The sequence below is a fragment of the Anguilla anguilla genome, chromosome 6 (assembly GCF_013347855.1).
Source record: "Anguilla anguilla isolate fAngAng1 chromosome 6, fAngAng1.pri, whole genome shotgun sequence".
Taxonomy (NCBI): Eukaryota; Metazoa; Chordata; class Actinopteri; order Anguilliformes; family Anguillidae; genus Anguilla; species Anguilla anguilla.
In genome coordinates this window covers 22,505,748-22,525,002 of record NC_049206.1, presented here as the reverse complement: position 1 = coordinate 22,525,002, position 19,255 = coordinate 22,505,748, and the positions used below count along the sequence as shown (strand labels likewise).

Sequence of the window (19,255 nt, the reverse complement as noted above, 5' to 3'; positions counted from 1 at the left end):
CATAACGAAGCAATTTACCTTTGAATTTTTTTTGTTCTGGGAAAAACAATTGGCTACTGACAAACAGTATAATTTGGGTGCGTATGGTTCTCACTGAATCCCAAAGGAAGGAGAGCAGAACGCCTGTGAAAAATACCTTTGGATTAATCAACTGCTCATCTTTCAAAGGAAACTGATTCATCTCTCTCGAAATCACACGCAATGCTGAGCTGCACATCTTTTGGGCTGTCCAGTGATCCTGCTGCTTTGATCGCTCCACATTATTTCTTAGCCTCAGGATATAAAGTGTGTGATTCTATAATCATCATGCCAATCAGAATTCAGTGATTTTTGTCATGGGCCAATCAGCGCTCCACTGCAAACTCTGTACTGCACTGCTCTGTATTTAGCCTGGTAGACTCATGTTAACCACCCACTGACAGTCAGGGTAACTTGCTGGCAGCAGCCATACCACACTGAGACTCCAGCCTGACAACTGCAGCTCACTAAGGCTGAGCTTGTTTAGTACTTCTTGGAAAAACTACATTGTTACTGGAAGTGAAGTTTTTGGGACAGCAGGAGGCTGTCTTCCCCTGACCAAACAGAAAAATCTATGCCCCAGTACAGCAATGAGGACACTGCAGTCTCAAATGGCCAGTCTTAAATGGGCATTAAATAACAGAAAAATCCTAGGTGTTCTAGCTGTATTTCCAATCTGGGCTTCTAATCATCCCACAGTAAACTTGGCTAAACTACAGTAATTAGTGTTGTTCCTTGGCTGACGTTCGGAGAGCATTCTGTTACAAAATGGCTGCCATGAATCAGCCAGATGCTGTTCTACATTGGTGGTCCCCTCTACACTATAAATACATTCCCCTCCCATACTATAAAGTACACTGAGATAATGAGATGAAAGACAATGTCTAAATCAAATTGATTATTCTTATTATTACTCTCTGCCACATGCTAACTGTCCCCAGTCCGCACCAGCCTTTAGGCGCAGGCAGATTTTGGGCACCCGCCAGCATCATCTGTCACTGTCTAGTTCTGGAAACGCGGTGAGTAATTTGTCGTCTGGCCCAAACCAGCTAGGAGAGGTCCACGGAGCGCCAGCCCCATCCGGCTTTTTTAACTACCCTCATCGGGTGCAGCCGAACCCCGCCTTCTTCCACCAGCTCCTGTCAGAGAATGAGGGAGCACCCTTAAATGGAAATTATGTTCTCCCCGGAAAAACTGTTAAATGTCCTGCTCAACCCGTTAATACTGAGTCAATGTTTTAGCGCAATGATATAGTACAACAAGCGTGAACACGCATACATACGTGTGTAAACATGTGTGGGCATGAATGCATATTCGTATATACCGGATGCTATGCTACAGGTTTTGGCTCCAATTAACACTTCATGTTTGCATCTTTAAATCTTTAACACATACCCTTGAATGAAAGTATAAAGGAGGTTTTTTTTCTTAATAATGAAACAATGAAATAAAATATGTAAAAAAGAAAAAAAAATGATCTGTGATATATTAAATGTAAAAATCTATGGAAGTGCATGTGAATGTGAATATGTTCAGCTAGAAAATATCTGATTGTCTTTGAGCACGGCTGTTGAAGGAAAAGCCTGCAGACAACCTGTAAGCTGGGCTTTTGCTGCAGGACACATTCAGCACTATATCCATAGGCGCCTGAAAGTTGCGGCTGGCAAGTTGCCAATTAGGTATCAATAGGCCCATTTCTCCAAAGACAAATAAGGGCGCAACACCCGCAGCGTTTAATTAAGCCTCATTGATTAGATCACAACAGCTCGCAGCGGCCTTACAGAGCACTTAGAAGGCATGACGTCATGCGATGCAGGGGGCATAAATTTGAAAGTGCGATTTTCAGCCCTGTGGCTGAGAGCAGAGTGAACACTGCAGGGTCTCTGACAAACCAGGGCCAAAGGGATCAGCCCTCCAGCACGGCTTTGCCAGAGAAAGACAATGTGCTAGTTGATTCATATTATTGCGTGGTGTAATTGCTACGTCCATGTTATTGCTCATTCTTTGCTATTGTCTGATTGTTTTTTAACCTTGCTATTCTAGCAAATGCCTGGCTTTGGTAATACTACTCTCAAAAAGAAAGCCAGAGAAAAATGTAATTTAAAATAGGATTCAGACAGGCTGTAATGTGTCTTATTATTGGTATGAACCAGAAGTCAACTATCCATAAAATAAATTAAACTTCTTAGTTTTGATTTGGCATGGTTATAATGCACATGTACCTCACAGTTTGTCTTAATTCTTTTTTTAACAGAATTAACCCTGAAAGAACAGGATGCTTGCTATTGAAAACATGACGTTTCATTACAACATATCTGCCCGATATAAAGAACTGCTTTGTTAACCTTAAAAAACTGACCAGCTAATTCCTTAAACTATTTTTAAAATATTCTTTAAACTGTTTGTAAAAATCCTCTGGGTAATCTCAGAAAATTGTCATAATTTTGCTAGGCATCAGTGTACACAAACTAAAACAAAAATCCAAAATGCACCCGTTACATGATAAAACAGGAGGGAGTGATGCGAGATCAGAAGCATGACGGAGTGCCTTGCGTTGTTAACGCAATCAGCCAGAAATATGCAAATGAATTTCCTTTCAATGGTTGACAGTAATCATCTAGCGCTAACTGTACTCCCTTTAGTCAGGAGCAGAGAGGGGAGCGCAGTCACGCCTGGATACCAGCGCTGACTGACGGCTCAGATAGCGCTTAGAGAGCGGCTCTGCTCCTCTGGGATCTCGCCCGAGAGAGGGGATTCCGTGATGTCGTTCGGCCGCAGTTCCCCGGCAGCCGCGGCTGACGTCTGTCCTCCCGCCCGGCGGTCTGTCCGTCCGTCCTCTTTCCCTCCTCCCTATACGCCACACCCACCCCCTGCCCCTCTGTCCCCTTCCCCCTTCAACCAGTGTCTCTCAGCAGAGGCCCTAGCAACACAACTGCTCCTCACAACACTGGCCCCACCAGATGACACACTAGTGCCACACACACACACCCATGTGCACACACACACCAATCCTCTGTGCAGTGTGGAGTGATGCTGCATTAATTGCGATGAGGAGGTACTGAGTATAGGCTACTACATGCTCCCACACAACATTGTCAAGTCAATAACTCCCATTATCAGCTGTACAGTTACCCAGACAATCATTGTACACAAAGATAACAGGGATAATTCCACCCAGGGACTATTTTCACCCGCAAATGTGCTTCCATGTACTTTTTTAAACACCAAGTAGGAATCTGAAATATGCCTGAAAAGTTTTTGAAACACGTGGAACAATATCATGTAGAAACACAAAAAAAGACAAGAACTTAAGAAACCTGATAAGACAGAACACATAAGCCAGTGGATACCAACACTGTTTCTGCAGCCCTCACTATACTTTAAATGTTAATTATATAATTGCCGTGATAATTAGGCGCAATTAGTTCAAATTAACAGGTCCACCAAGCTGTTTGATAACAGATAATTCAGAGAGACTAAACAGGGTGAGTGCCAAGCCCTGGTAAAGCTTGCATCACCATGCCAAGTTCCGCGTGACTGTGTTTAAGACACAATTCGCGGGAAGTGAATATTTCAGAAAAACTGTGATGCAGCATATGGTTTTGTACAGCGGGAGGTATGGCGGAACAGATTAAACCGATCTGGTAAAGCAGGCTCCCAGCCCCACCCTGAGCCTGCTCCTACCCAGCTACGGGCCCCCTGCAGTAGGCAGGGCACGCTCCCCGCTGTTCAGTCCGGCCAGTGGCCTCGGCTGCTCCCGGTATGTCTGCCCGGGCTCAGCAGCAGGACTGCAGTGGGCGGGGCTTAAGGCCAGGAGGTCCTGGGAGCCTTTCTGCAAAAAGGTCCAGCTCCACTGCTACCTGTCACCGTGCCAACTGCCTGGGAGGTGACATTCAGCAAGCTCACACTCTTTAGGGAAGAGCTAACCCCGATTACATACGCGTGCACAAACACATCCCATACACACACACACACACACACACACACACAAATGCCTCAAGCTCAACCTTTCCTGCCAATACAAAGTACAGCCCCTTCATACAAAATTAAATCAGTGCTTTGTCTTAAAAAAAGGTCTACCACAGACAAGGGCTGCTACCATGCCTTAGCCTTCAACCTCAAGATGAAAAAAAAGAATCCTTACATTTCAAATCACTGCTCTGCTTTCATGCTCCTCGGCGCACTTATTAAATAGAGCCCGCTGCAGCGACTTGCAGAATGATTTATGAATATGTAAATTCCTTTTGTCTGGAGCCAAATGTATGAAGTTGAGCTGATGGAGACAGGGGTTAAGAGTGCTTCTGGCAGTTCCACCCCTCTAGACCTGGCTGTCAGACAGCCGGTGAAGTGCACTTGCCTGAAAGCATGCGCTTCCTCCCTGCACTTCTGAAATGACCTGGCCTCCTTAGAAGGGCTAAGGAGGAAGGAGCCACAATCTTTCAAATGAGATAAATTGAAAAACAGCTGTGATGTTCTATTACAGGGCTTTTAAATGAATTACATTTCAAATAATTAACCAAATTTGCATGGACTTGTGTTTCTACTAATTTGGTTTTGTTTTGAGCAAAATTAATTAGTCATGTTATGCCAACAAAATATATGATATTGTGTTCTTGGACATGTTAGCGGTAGCACCCTTGCTTTGGTGAGTGCTTCTGTTTCTTTGGGTGGGTTTGAAGTTGGACGAGTCCTTCAGCGGCCTCATTAAGGAAAGGGGAATCCAGAGAAATAAAGGAAAACCATGATCTAGATGAACTGTCACAGAGACGAACACACACACACATAGGAATGTGCATCCTCTGCGTCACTACGGAGACCTGCTTTGGCAGAGTGGGGTTACCTGTCTGCCTAATTCACTCCCGGTCATGTTTCCCCACCAGAATAAGTGCCCTGCTGCTCTGGCAGAGACTACTAGTTGCTGTGGGGATTTCAAAATGGCTGCTAAGATAATAACGTTCTCACAACGCACTGAGGTGAAAGATCTGAACACTTTCAGAGGCATGGAATAGCCCTGGTTATGCCTCGTGCTCTGAAAAGGTGTTAGGCCTAACCCCTTCAGGGAAAAAGGAAAGTGGAGAATCAACAAAGCTGAGCATTTCTTCTGAAATGAAAAATATGCCTCTGGTTAGACAGTTCTAGAGCATTTCTGTTTTTTTGATAGGCTCTCAGTCCTTTCTTCTCTGCAACTCATTGTGAAAAATGCTTTTCCAAATCCAAAATTACTCACTTCATGCCAGTTCCCATAAAGTTAGATTGCTGTTTTGTAGACCTTCTATAATCTACAGACTGCAAATCAAGGACAGAGGTTTGAAGAATTCGAAGGAGAAATGACCAGAATACAAACTACAGACTAGAATACGAAAATATAAAAGTTTAAGCAAAAGTGAGCCTCCTATCAATGGTAAGCTACGACACATTATTTACCTTTAAGTTGCTTTACGTATATCTGAATTTGAGGGAGAAAAGTATACTTAAAAACACTTTTTTATAAAATATGAAAGAGAAAATATTGTAGTAATCTATACTCCTTTTTTCTCTTTCTGTCATCCATCTCTCCTCAATGCTCCACTCCATACTAAAACTTTGATGGATTTTTGTATTTCGGTTGTTTGAGGATACTAGTCAAATTGTAATGACATGCATTGGGAAAGGGTGTGAGAAAATATTAGAGAATGAAAGCTAGGTAGGGAAGAGCAGAAACACTCATCATCATGTTTCAACAAATGAAAAGCTGGGCAATACTTAAGAACACCTGTGAGCCAAGAGCAAGATTACTGGAAGACGCACCTCACCAAAACAGGCAGTGAATCAACAAGTGCAGAGCAAACCCCCAAATGCTCCCTGATGATCTTAAAATGTTGAGAAACCATCTCTGTGCTCCTCTTTTTCTGGGACATTCACTTTTAGCAGACCCATCCTCACCAAGAGCCTTCTAATACCTTGGATGTGTCTAGACTCCAGTGTGAGGAGATGTGAACTCTCTAATGACCTTGGATGCATCTAGACTCCAGGGTGAGTTGTGAGCTCTCTAATGGCCTTGGATGTATCTAGACTCCAGTGTGAGGAGATGTGAGCTCCCTAATGGCCTTGGATGTGTCTAGACCTCAGTGTGAGGAGATGTGAGTTCTCTAATGACATTGGATGTGTCTAGACACCAGTGTGAGGAGATCTGAGTTCTCTCAGGTTTTCCTGGTGCCACCAGACTTTAATTAATGTCAAGAGGAAGGAATAGCAGATACATGCTCTGACAGACAGTCACAGGATGTTGCATGTCCTTTGCCTTCTGCCTATGAAAATCACTCATAACAGAAACAATTCCTTCGGGTCAAACCAGCACAAACCTCCCCTGGCTGCTTTCCTAAATTTTAGCAGACAGTGATATATGGAGGATAGAAAGACACACTGAGACCGTTTTTCAGTGTAAAATAAATTAGTCAGTTCAAGTCATTAGACTGGACTAATAAATCAGCTCTGTACCATCCACGTCCGTGCACACAAGCAGTTTTTGTAACATTTTTGCCCTTTGAGTGACTGTGTAAACAATTATGTCAATATTACACGGTTCGTGATAAAGTAATTATCAGCAGCACTTCATCACCGAGTCGTTAAGTCCAAAATTGGATTTTCAAACATTGTGGATGAAGCAGAGTTATAAATACTGCATATATGGTCATTTACATAGGTGAGGACATACCTGGTACGTGTTGTCGAAGCTGTCATACATGAACCTCGTGATCAGGGATGTTTTCCCAACTGTAAAGACACAGATAAGGTTAAAATCACTACAGGACAGTCTATTAGTACAGGATTGATAGTAATTCCTTTTTTCATTTTAATGCAGCATTATACATTTGAAATCAATATGCGGAGAGTTTATGGAACAAACTTTGGCAGGAGAGAAGAATTATGCAGCTTTCTATATAGCAAGTTAAAGCACTGGGCCTGGAGAGCCAGAGTCTGCCAATTTTTGTTTTCTTCTGAAATTCAGCAACAGATTTAGTCCCAGGTAAGGTAAATTAATGATGTTTTTGCATTAAACTTTATTAATTTATCATTTTATTGTGAGTAACAACAAAAACCAGCAAACCCTGTGACTCTCCAGGACTGGACCAAGCTTGGTGGGCCCTGGACTATAGCTATACCCTTGCTATTGGTGCAACATATATGTAAAAGTGCCACTCTATTTGGTATAAAAATATATACGCTGCAAGATAACTATAAAAAGCGGTTAACAGCTGATGCACAGACATGTTGGTGCAACATATATGTAAAAGTCATTTCGCACAAGCACACATTATGGCATCATATTTCATTTGAGACTCACGTCTGACGTCAGCAAAAGGCTTGCTGCAGTTAATTCGCTCAATAAAATACCTAAGCAAAAAAAAAAAAGCCATTGATAATTTGCATTTTCCGTATTTAGTCTGTTTATTCTGGTCCATTAAACCTGTAAAGTAGCAACTTAAGGCTCCAGCACAGCTGGAAAACACGTTCTCCTCCCTGTAATGTAGAAATAAAGTGGTGGACTACAAGGCCCCGATAAACACCGCTCAGCCGATGTCACCCAGATTACAATCCAGCACTCGGAATTATGTGTTAATCACAGACCCTCGACGGCACGGTAAAGGAAATGACACCCACTGTGGGCGGGGCTTCAGGACAAGAGGATTAGACGGGGGTGAAAGGGGGCGGGCGGGTCCGTCTCCCCCCGGGCAGGTTCGAGTGGACTGCCGTGACTGTGCAGAAGCAGTCGCGTCCAGGAGCAGGCCGTCGTGAGTCATTTAAATGCAAATTCCCCCCGAAGACAAGGGTCTGTTGGATTTTTACGGTGGAAAAATGTAAATTAATAAGGCTCGCGAGGCCTTATTAAAGCCGGCGAATAAATACAGGCTTATCATTTTAGCGTTCGGTCCCCCTGCCTCAGGTTATTGATCCTGCGCGCGCCGCAGCTCCCTTGGAAACAGCTGATCTGTTTGGAGATGGCGTTTTAATGCGATGGACGGGCGAGTTTTGTGCTGAGTGCGCTGGAGAGGAGTGAGGGGCGTACAACTTCTGCCCTTAATGCCCTCCGATTGCTTTTCCGAGGTAACGTTTTGGCTGGCCGAACATCTGTCAATGTGTTTAACATCCCTGCCAAGACCCTTTAATCTGGTCCCTCATGGAAAATCCAAAAAAACTATTTCTGTTAGTTTAAAATCTAGATACAAATCTTCTACTGCCAATTCCACCACTGTAGGGTCAATTTTATTTGAAAGAAGAATGATACTGCAATTGTTAAAGTACCGTGGTGTGTTACAGGGTACAACTCTACGTGCTAGTGTATTTAAAACACTGACACCCAAAATTTGCCTGAAATTTTTTATACAGACCATAATCCACACAGTGGCAGTGGACCAGAAGAGATCAACTTGGCTGACTTCCACATGGCCCGTCTATGTGATGGCTGTCCAATTTTACACCTCCTAAATGTTTAATGTCCCATCTCTGGCACCAGGGGCACACATCATTTTTCTGGTAATTACATATACATGAGGAGAGATGCTGTGTGCCAAGCGTTTTGGTGATGGACGGCATATGTTCGGGCCTGGGTATCTAACCTCCAACCAGCTGCCTCATATATGCATTCGCTCATGCAGTCGAGGAACGGACCTACATGGTGAATTCACAGCCGTGTTAGATTAAATGACCTCCTTGGACTTCCACTCAATAAAGTTTTAGCTGCATTGTCATCTCTCTGCCAGGGAAAAAAAAATCCAATATCCAGTGTACTTGTTTCAGGCACTTTATAAGTCTCTCTAGAAAATGCAAAAATGGCAGGTGGAATTAATTTCCATACTTCGACACATCAATATTAAATATAAATATGATGCCCTTGAGCATGTTCACCAGGAGACTGAATTAGCTGGCCAAATTTTGTTGCAAGAATGCAAGAATGTAGCTTATTACCATGCCAGTGTACTAAGAGCAAGTTGCTGTGGAAACTGAATGAAACTAAAAAACGTATTATTATATATTATAAATACTGTGTGCCATACTCTCAATAAAATATACATTTGAGCTGTTATGATTCAGACCTGCAAATCCTGAGGTCAAGAGCAAATCCAGCAGCAGCCCAGCAACAACTCATGCCTTTTCTAAATGTGAAATGAAACAATGAAACTTTTCACACAATTACAGCAATAAAAGATTCCATAAATTCTTCTGCTCTATATTCTGTTTTTTGCTAATTGGAGTTTTGTGGTTGGACCCCTCAATTCCTGCTTGCGGCTACCTTACTGTTTGCCCTAAAAACATCAAGGCCCAGGGGCTCAGAGAGGCCCTTTATGTTGCTGGTTGAAAAAAAGAGCCGACGATTAATTAGCCAGCACCTCTGCCAGCAGCGTACAGCCTCGCCATGGGACGCCAAACTTTGGCGGCTTTTTGATATACATTTAAATCCTCTCGGATGAAATCCATGGACCCGGCTCCTGGGAGACTGACATTTAACTGGGAACAAAGTCAAAGAAACCAATGGTCCCTGGCCATATCCCCTTCTTTCATCAGTGCCAATGCACGGCCGAGTCCTTGAAAGGCTTCTCCTGGCCGGGGTGTGAAATACCAGAGGAATCCAACAAAGCCAAAATGTTCAAGACTATATTGCATCTACTTAAGGAATGGTCAGATCTCTGTAATGATGGAGTAAACCCTTCAAAACAGTAGTGATAATTGGATATGTATTTAATGAATATGCATTCTTTCTCTCTGATCTATGTCGGTTGAAGGCCAGCACAGGGGAAGTACAATTTCTGAGGACACAGTGTAAATATTGTCTGATCAAATGTAAAATGTGTTGCCACTACGGAAGAAAGCATACTCATACACATGCACATGTAATGTAATATTTCAGCATACATGACTAATGCACACACACACACACACACAGGCATGCCTCCAATTCCACAAGCAGACTGCTTCTAAAGCAGAAAGCTTCTCCCCAGACCCTGTTTATTAAAACAGAATAAATTAAATAAACTAGTAATTACCCGAGATGTGTTTCCATGATAACAAAACCTCCTGTTGTGCTTGCAGATGTCAGTGTGGCACCAGCCCTGCCTTTGTGATAAAAAAATTATAATCCTGTTTCAATCTGACCTACTTTCCAAGCTTTACATTTGTAAACATTTTAGAATTCTAGTTTGGGGGGAAAACAAAGGAAATTAATTTTTTTGATAAATTTTAAAAACCCAGCCATTAATGGTTTATATATATTTGTTTTACTTTGCAATGCTCAGACATTCAGAAGAAAAAAATTAACCCTGTTCATACCGGTGGGACTATTGGCTTGTCTTGCACAACATAATACCACAAACATGCAGCTTGCAGGATATATTACTGAAAGGACTGATCTTCCAATATGAACAATGCCGATAAAACACCAACAGCGGCATTAATAATGGAAGCCAGCATAAAGAGCACTTATCAGACAGTGTAATAAGCTGCGCTTCTGCCCTCATTACCCACCCATTTCTAGAAATCAAGATCTCATTTACAGTCTTAATTACTAAATATGCTGATTACCATTTGTCTCCTTATCATCATCTGGGCAAGTCTGTCCCTGCGGTTTGCTTATTGCATCATACAGTAATCAAAGAGGCCTATAAATTTTTATCGAAAAGACCAAATTATTGTGAAGTTACTGAACACTTGTGTTGAATATATGCAGATTACAAAAAGCTCCCAGACAGATTACAAAAAGCTCCCCGAAATCCATGCAAAACTTTGAGAGCACAACTATTTATGCAATCAGGTCAGGTGATGTCTGGTGAGTAAAATAAAAATGCAGTCATTAAAAGAACTAAATCAAAAGAGCGTTATCATCAACCATTTTTTTTATCCTGCTTTCACTCCCCAGTAATTAGGTTCCTTCATCATTGAGCAGTTAATGGGCTTTATAATGACCTGAATAAACTATGAGAATAAACATCTGGAACCAACATAGAGGTGAGGGCATGGATCACATCCAATACCCTCAGTCTAAAAACTCCATATATGCAGGGTTAGAGTTGTATGTGAAATAATATGTCTACAGTGGTCCTCACACAGGAGTTCATGAGCTGGTAAGAATTTAAGGACAAAGCAATCCTAAGACACTTTACCATGCTGTATTCACACAGATATAGTCAGTGATAGTCTTCCCATGATGGAGCAACCCTGATGACAAAGAAACAAAAAGTTATTAAATAAAATAAAAACAAGGAAGAAGAGCTTCAAACATTAGTAACCATGGCAGCAAATTTAAAAAAGCTTTTGTCTTCTCACAAAAGGAATTGTCAAATTTTGACAGCCTGTCTTCTCCCCTTAAATCAGTTACTTTGCAAAAATCGCACTTTGAAGAAAAAACATGTACAAAGCAATGTGGAAAACAGGTAGGCATTAAAGCCAAATGGCTCTTCAGACCAGTCTACTGACATCTGTATGAGCCAGAGGAGGACAACAAAGATGAAGCAATTTTACCTACTGACTGATCCAGCTGCACTGATCAACATGAGACTGCACACTCCTTGAGTTCCCACTACGTTATGGATTACATAAACTGATTAAGGAATTGAGATTTCATAATACAAATCTTTAAGACAGCTAAATTTCAATTGGTTGGATACAAGGCTGGCAAATAAATGAAAAAGTAAGGCACATAGTATTAAGATAAAGACCTTCAACAATCTAAAACTAATAAGCAAACAGAATTTCAGGTCTAAGTCTAAGGCTATTTTACAGCAAAAAGGCCATAGATAAAACAGCCAAATTAATTTGCAGTACACCAGATGTTATGCCCACATCCACACAGAGGACACCACTGCACCTGGGAAACAGGTTTCCAATTCTTCAGAACTATAAGAGGAGTACAGAACTATAAGAGGAATGCGTACACCAATGCAGCTGTACTGTACATGTCACCAATGCAGCTGTACTCTACATTGTAGCTTGCCCACTTAAATGACCCTTCATTCTCTAACTAGAAGGATGGATTCTGATGTGGCAAATGTTGATGACCGTTCTGCTCTCTGTTACTGTAACAAACAAAAAAAACTGTACCGACGAGCGGAAACGCTCACCAATCAGAGGGCCGCACATTTAAGTGACAATGAATGGTAATAGAGATTGAAAGGGACATCATTTTCCAGTCTCCACGGCTTGCGATGGGAGATCATTGTGTTTAGATTTGATTACCTTACAGGGACGGCCAATCCCGCCGACGCCGCAGGGAGAGGCAAAGGGAGGCGGATGATGAAGACCGGTGAGGTGACCCACATCAAAGTCACCAATTTCCCACAGGAGGAGACCTGTCGCTAAAATCAATGTCTCATACGGGTGACAAATGGCCAACGCTGCTTCAACCTCAACAGCTCCTCCATGCTAACAGCGCCAAGATTAATCTCCCTTTAGCCCTTTCTCCCAAAACTCGAATAAATTATGGAGCCCTGTCAAGAAGTAATCTTAGAAGCCTACCCGCCTACTTGCAACTGAAGTTAAAAGGCAAAAGGTTAAGCGCGCAAAGACTGATATATGTTAGGTTAAGACTGAGGCATCTTCTGATTTTCAAGAACCAGATTTTGTTTACCGTGATGATAGGCACCCAAATCAACCAACATTAGATTTTCACAATCCAATCAAAAGGCTTAAGTATGTTATAAATGTGACACCTCATTTTTATGTAGACCAGAGTTTATTATATGTTAGTTTGCATCCACTCTAGAGTGATTACTATCCCCTGCCTTTACTGTGTGAATTACAGATTTAGCACATGGGAAACATTAATTAAGGGGAGGTACCACAGGTGAATCGGGAAAAAATATTCCATATTTCATATTTTGAATGTGGACACAAATGCAAACATTTTTTGTATTATTACTTTTTTTAAGGAACATATGCAAATCAGCTAATGAATAATAAAAAAATACTAATTTGCATAATAGTTCAAACACTTATTTTCCTCAGTGGATTAAGCTAAAGTACATTTTATTGTTTCAATGTGATGAATAACTCAACAGCTGGTAATTTACAGAGGGGTTTTTTGATAATTTGTTTTATTGATGAATTATTTAAAAAACTATGAATATGCCAAAAAAATCAGATTTCTTGCTATTTTTTTACATAAAATACTCTATAAAATATAATTGACAAAATATATTTAAAACATCTTCAGTAAACCACTAGCTATTTTGGTTAAGAAGCATCATGTCAAATTTCATAACTATAACTGTAACATCTAAATGAACTATTTAAAGTTATTTCTGATCGCCGTTTTGGATATTTTATGAAACTACAGTAAGTGTAGAAGCTAAAAATATAATAATATCCCAAAATTGACCTATCCAGCCAAAATCACCCTTTTCACCTTTTCTCTAATCTCAGTCAGATAAAATGATCAGACCACACGTTCACCTGGCACTCCTGGTTTGCCCTCAGTTCCAGCAAGTTGACGACAAGCTAACAAGATACCTACAGACATTGTCGGAAAGAGGGAGAATATGATTTACTGAATCTGTAAAGCCTTTGCTTATCCATCAGCCTCACATGGCCCGTCTATTGTCATGAGCAAGGCACATCCAGCCAAATACTTTCCGCAGATATCAACTTTATAAAAGCTTTAGAAAATTGTACGGTACAATAAAGTACTGACATTTTCTGAGAGGATTACTGCTTTTTTATTCACAGTCTATGCTATTACAGGATGCGTTGCTCTTTTTTCTCTATTCGTTTATTATGTATTTTATCATTGAGAAAGGTGAGTTCCCAACTGGCACACTTCTTACAAAGTTGCAGTTAGGTTGTGCTGAATAAGAACATTCTAGCAATGCTTAACAACGTTTCTTTCACCCCCACGCGTCCAGCTATGTAGGTCACACATTTAAGGACATGTTTGCAAGCCATAAAAAAATCAAGAGAACAGTTTTTATATTCCGCGGTAGCACAAAAGTTTTAGATATTTTTGCCGCTTATTTTCTTGGATTTTGCCGACAGGACGAATGATAGGAAAGCTTAAGGGTTTTAAAGGTGTTATAAATAAAGTGAAATAGGGCAAACATGAGATTTCCAATGTTAATCTTATTTTCATTTTTGACAGTGCAATGCCAGTTTAACAGCAGCTATTAATATTTGTATTTTGTAGGTTATAGCATCTTAAAAACAAATTTAAAATGCATCTTCAACGATATAAGATTTTTAATGATCGTTTCACACATAATATGAAATTTTACAGCAATCACATTCCACACAGTAGTTATTAATATTCCCACTGTTTAGTGGCCCAAATAACGATGCAATTACACTGTAACCGTAGAATATTACATTTTACTTAAGCATCATTATCTCTGGGAAAGAGATAATAATCACAATCACCTGCTTAGTCCCATACTGACACACACGCATGCACACACACATACACACACACACACACACAAGCATGCACAGACACACACACACACGCAAGCACAAATGCATGCACACACACACACACACACACACACTACTAGCAGTGCAAAACGAATAGAACAGAGTCAGCTGTCCCTGCATTCACCAGAATATATATAGGGGTTGATGAGTACAGTTGTTCCCCTTAATACCACAATAATAGGCTACCATTAAACTCTAACATTGCATAGAGGGCTAGTGTATGTGGAACGCAGACATAGGGCATACAGGAATCAGTGTAATCAGCTCTTCCAAGGCGACAGCTGCACAGGGGCATAAGTGCAGCCATTTTGCAGGGAAGATGTTCTCCCAGCACTGGCTTCCTGGGGTTACTAAGAACAGAGGAGTGTACTTGTACTACTCAGATGCAGGTTCTGAGTATATGCCTGCACTCCTAGTGACTAATACATTCTAATCAGTTTACAGCCCAGCATGAGACACTGCAAAAGAAGGCTCTGCCTTTTTGACCCTACCAAGATAAAAGGCTATTCCTAAAAACAACCCTGATGTTCTGCCTCAAAGAAAGGGATCCATATTTACTTACTAACAGGCTTACCTCTCAGCTGTTAATTGGCTTAATTGGCTATCTCACCTCAGTGCCAGGCATAGTTTGTTATGATTTGTTGGTGATGGGGGAATGGCTTGATTGCACTTTGTGGTAGTTGACTTCTTGATGAGCAAAATAACTACATTAAGCACAGACTAATTTGCCTTCACAAGGGTTTTTTGTGAGCATGCGTTAAGAGGCTAGACAAGAGCTTTTATGTTTTGTTTTCACATACATTACATGTACATAACCTGTACATATCATTCTTCAGAATGCAGAATTCGATGTACAGAAGAAGAAGACCACCAAGAAGAAGAAGAATGAATATGATAATAATATATAATAGTAATAATAACAATACTGATAATAATCATAATCATAGTAATAATAGCGACCCATGATTATTCCATTCATGAAACGGCCCACAAAATATCATGTTTGTATTTCCAGGAAAAAACATTATTCAGAATGATCATAATGACAAAAAGGGGCACTGAAGACTGAAGGAAGGTCTAGGTACTGAGGAACAAACAAAGACAAGTTATGCTCTCAGTAATTTTGGGCATATTGCATGTAGAGTTGTTGTTTCACATGAGGTAACATGATGTCAAGGAGCCCACAAGGCTGAGGGAGCCTTCCAGTACAGAATGCAAGCACTGTCCCCCTGGCTGGGAGGAACAGGCACACAAATGAGACTGGCCAAATGACTGCTCTTATGCCCAGCAGCCATTACAACTGGGGCATAAAATATTACAAGAGGATGAAGAGCTGCTTTCTAATGGCAGAAAGGAAGGGGGAAACAGCTCTGCGGAGCATTAATGGGATATTCTTGCAAGAAGGAAAATAAAGGACTCTGATGCTATATAAACAATGGAAATGACATGGCACTGTATATGAACTATGTTTATAAACTATGTGAGCTATGGATACACGCCTGTCCTCCAAAAGGGAAGGGTTCTGGTGGTGTCATAATGGTGTGGAATACATTTATCCTGGGTACACTCATAAGTTAGGGCCACTGTCAGTCATAAACGACAATGAGTGATTACCTTCCCTCCACGTTTCTTCTATTCAAATTTTTTCAATTTCTTTTTTGAAGTTTTGTAAGATGACAATAATGCACACACAGATACCCAAGGGTTTGAGGAGCATAACGCTGATGTCATTCACGTGACACCATTCTCAGTCACCAGATCTGAACGAAGCCAAGTGTTATAGAGAATATTATAGAACAATGCCAGAGACAGCATTTCCCATTTTTACTTTTTTTGTGAGTGAGAAGAGTGGTGCCATTTTCTTCCTGTAGAATCTGAGATTCTGGTTATGCCACAGTGCAAACAGCCCTCACTGGTCGCCTAACACGCTATTTAACATAACTGTCTTTAAACCGGTGTTTTCTATTTTTTATGTTGGCTAAATATATTACATAATTTAGTTTATTACCACTCCCCTTTGTCCATCTCTGATTTCTGTTTCTGGCTGTATTAACTTTCAAACGACTCCTGGAATCCATATTACTTACTCGATTTCATGTTCCCAACATCTCAGTCAAGTCCCCAATGAGCGCCGTAGGGGAAACTGATTTAATTCCATCAAGCTGTCAGGTGCCCTTCAGTCTTATGATAATTAAAGGTCCTCTCGGTAGCCCCACCCATCTCTGAGATAACTCTGTCCATGTAAATGGGCAGGCGCTACAGTGGGGGCTATTGATTTATGATCTGTGCATAGCAATGCTTCATGGTGCAGCCTCCCCAGAAACGAAAAGGACGGCCCTGTGATGGGAAGTCTGCCCTCTCTGATTCATCTTATATAGCCTTATAGAACTTTCTAGAGCACAGTAAGCACTGGACTGCCACGTTCCACTATAACCACCAAACACTGAAGGAAGATTTTGCTTTCAAAATATGGTGCATGTCGGAGTGTGACAGAGACATTTAGACAGAAAGGATTATTTCATAATAGTCTCCTATGACGAATGGCTGTCTTGTTAGTTATTCTACAGCATGGGTCTATCTGCATATAGATGACAAAGCAGGGAATTGCAGGAATCGATTTGCACATTCTAGTATTACAGTGATTTACTGTACATTGACAAGGCGTTGAAACAGGCCAATTTGAGGTTCGGACAGACCAGTAAGTTCTTGTTAGGAGCTTAATGTGAATCATAAAGGAATATGAGTTAAAAACTAAATTACTAGGCTGGAGAGCAACACCTCAAACTTTAAATACAAACAATTATTATGGAATACGTTACCACTGCAAATGAGAGAGATTTCTCTGAGCACTATCCACTAGAGGAAATTGATATTGGATTTGTGCGTACATTTCAGAATATCTGGATCACAGACTTTGCTCTTATCTCATCACAAAAATGTAAAAGTAAATCTACATTTTAATAAATCCTACATAACACCACTCAAAACATCGTTCCTGGAATTTTTCAAAAACACATTACATATTACTTTGACCGAGACTCTGTATGCTGATATTTATTTTTGTATTTACTTAGTTTGTATATTTATATATAGTATTAAATTGTAAAACACTACACATTTGTATCTTGAATAGACCACAGCCAGGCCTTTTCAGCAGACCAATGGGACGCTCGTGGCCACAGGAGCATTGTGATGATCTGCACAGAGTGATAGTCGATGATCGCAGTGGTATGGGGAGAGTGCCGTCATTTACAAAAAGGCTGAAGACATCGTGGCAGCACCCAGGGTGTGGGGGCAGGTGGGAAACAACAAGCAACACCCCTGTGAGAGCGGTATGGGCGGGGAGTCCCGGCTGTATTCCTTTGGCTACAAGGGTCCCAAAAATAAACTGGCAGCTCCCCCCTCCGTCTTTGCACATTGCAGCGGCGTGAGGCAGCCATGCCGCGAAGATGGGGGGGCGATCAAAAATTCATTGGACACAGCAGGACGGCAGGGATGTTTCATGAGGTGCTCCCATTAAAGAAACAGAAAGAGAGGGGAGTGGGGAGGGGGGAGACTCTACTGACCCCAAATGAGCTCACAACTCCGCTGTGAGGAGAATCAACCACTGAGGTGGAAAAACAGGTAGATGGGCTGTAAATCAATTAGGTCCACTTCACTCTACCTTTAAAGACTAATTCATTTGCATCATTGGAAAGCTGCAGAATGCCACCAGACCTAAACAACACTTGAAACCTTATCACTGATGCCACATATGCTACGCCGAGTCTGTATTTGACTTTAAAATGCATACATGACCTATTCAACAAAGCTCAAATCAAACACCGTTTCCTCGCATTTCACAGTTTTTACAGTTTTCTTAAATGGAATCCATAACTTAGGGATTTGTACCTTGATATTGCTAAAGTCACCAGACAGGCTGTCTACAGTACTGTACAAACAGCAGCTGGGGAAAGATCCAAAGCATCACCCCCACCCCCACCCCCACCCCTCCCAGCCCTCCGCCCCCTTGAGACAATCATTTGCCGTCAATACGCAAGAGCTCAGTCTCACAGCGAGGGCCGTGGCGCGAGCGTTATTCCCACTGCAACGGCCCTAGTTTTCACCGCGAAAGAACACACTTTGCATATTTTCAATTCTCCAGTGTTCTCTCCAGTGTCTCCCAGGTCAGGAAGCTCAGCCATTTATACTGCACATCACACGCAAACTCTGCAAAATGAACATGTCCTTAACAACAACACAGTGATACAAAAACGAAGAGATGCCAGAGGAGTTCTCTATGCAAAGCATTCGGTGCAGTTAGCTTTCACCCAATTAATTTCATGCAAAAGCAGATGTCAAGAGTCTGGCTCACGGGCTGCTTTACGATGCAGATAGTCTCATTGTTTTTAAATCAGTTGTGCATGAAAATGAATTCATTAGATCACAGAAACACTCAGAGTAATGCTCTAAAATGGTGTCGTACCATAGCCAGGCTGTAGGGCTTGACTACAAGGCCTATCCAGTGGTCTGGTGTGATTTATTTTCCACATGGTGTACCACATGATAAAATAGTATATGTTGTCTTACCTCAAAAGAAATAAGGAAAACAGTGGATGTGTTTCTTCCCAACAATGAGCTCCAATTGGTTAAGGATGGGGCGGTGGTGCAGTAGGTTGCACAGTCGCCTCACAGCAAAATTATTTCCATAAGATTGCAAGCTATAAGTATCTGAACACCATACAAGCTCCACATGGCTTTTGTTAGTTGTAGATCAGTTAGCTGGATAGCTATTCTGTAACTAATTAGCAAGCTAATTAGGTCG

The 19,255-nt window shown here is 41.3% G+C and overlaps 1 protein-coding gene across 1 annotated transcript in view; it reads right to left on the bottom strand.

Annotated features, from left to right (window-relative positions):
* The window catches only part of LOC118230536 (ras-related protein Rab-6B-like), a 76,258-nt gene that overhangs the window by 30,327 nt on the left and 26,676 nt on the right, over positions 1-19,255 (bottom strand). The window contains exon 2 of the mRNA XM_035423641.1: positions 6,713-6,771. Coding sequence (XP_035279532.1) covers positions 6,713-6,771 — 59 coding nt within the window. The remainder of the gene's footprint in view (positions 1-6,712; positions 6,772-19,255) is intronic.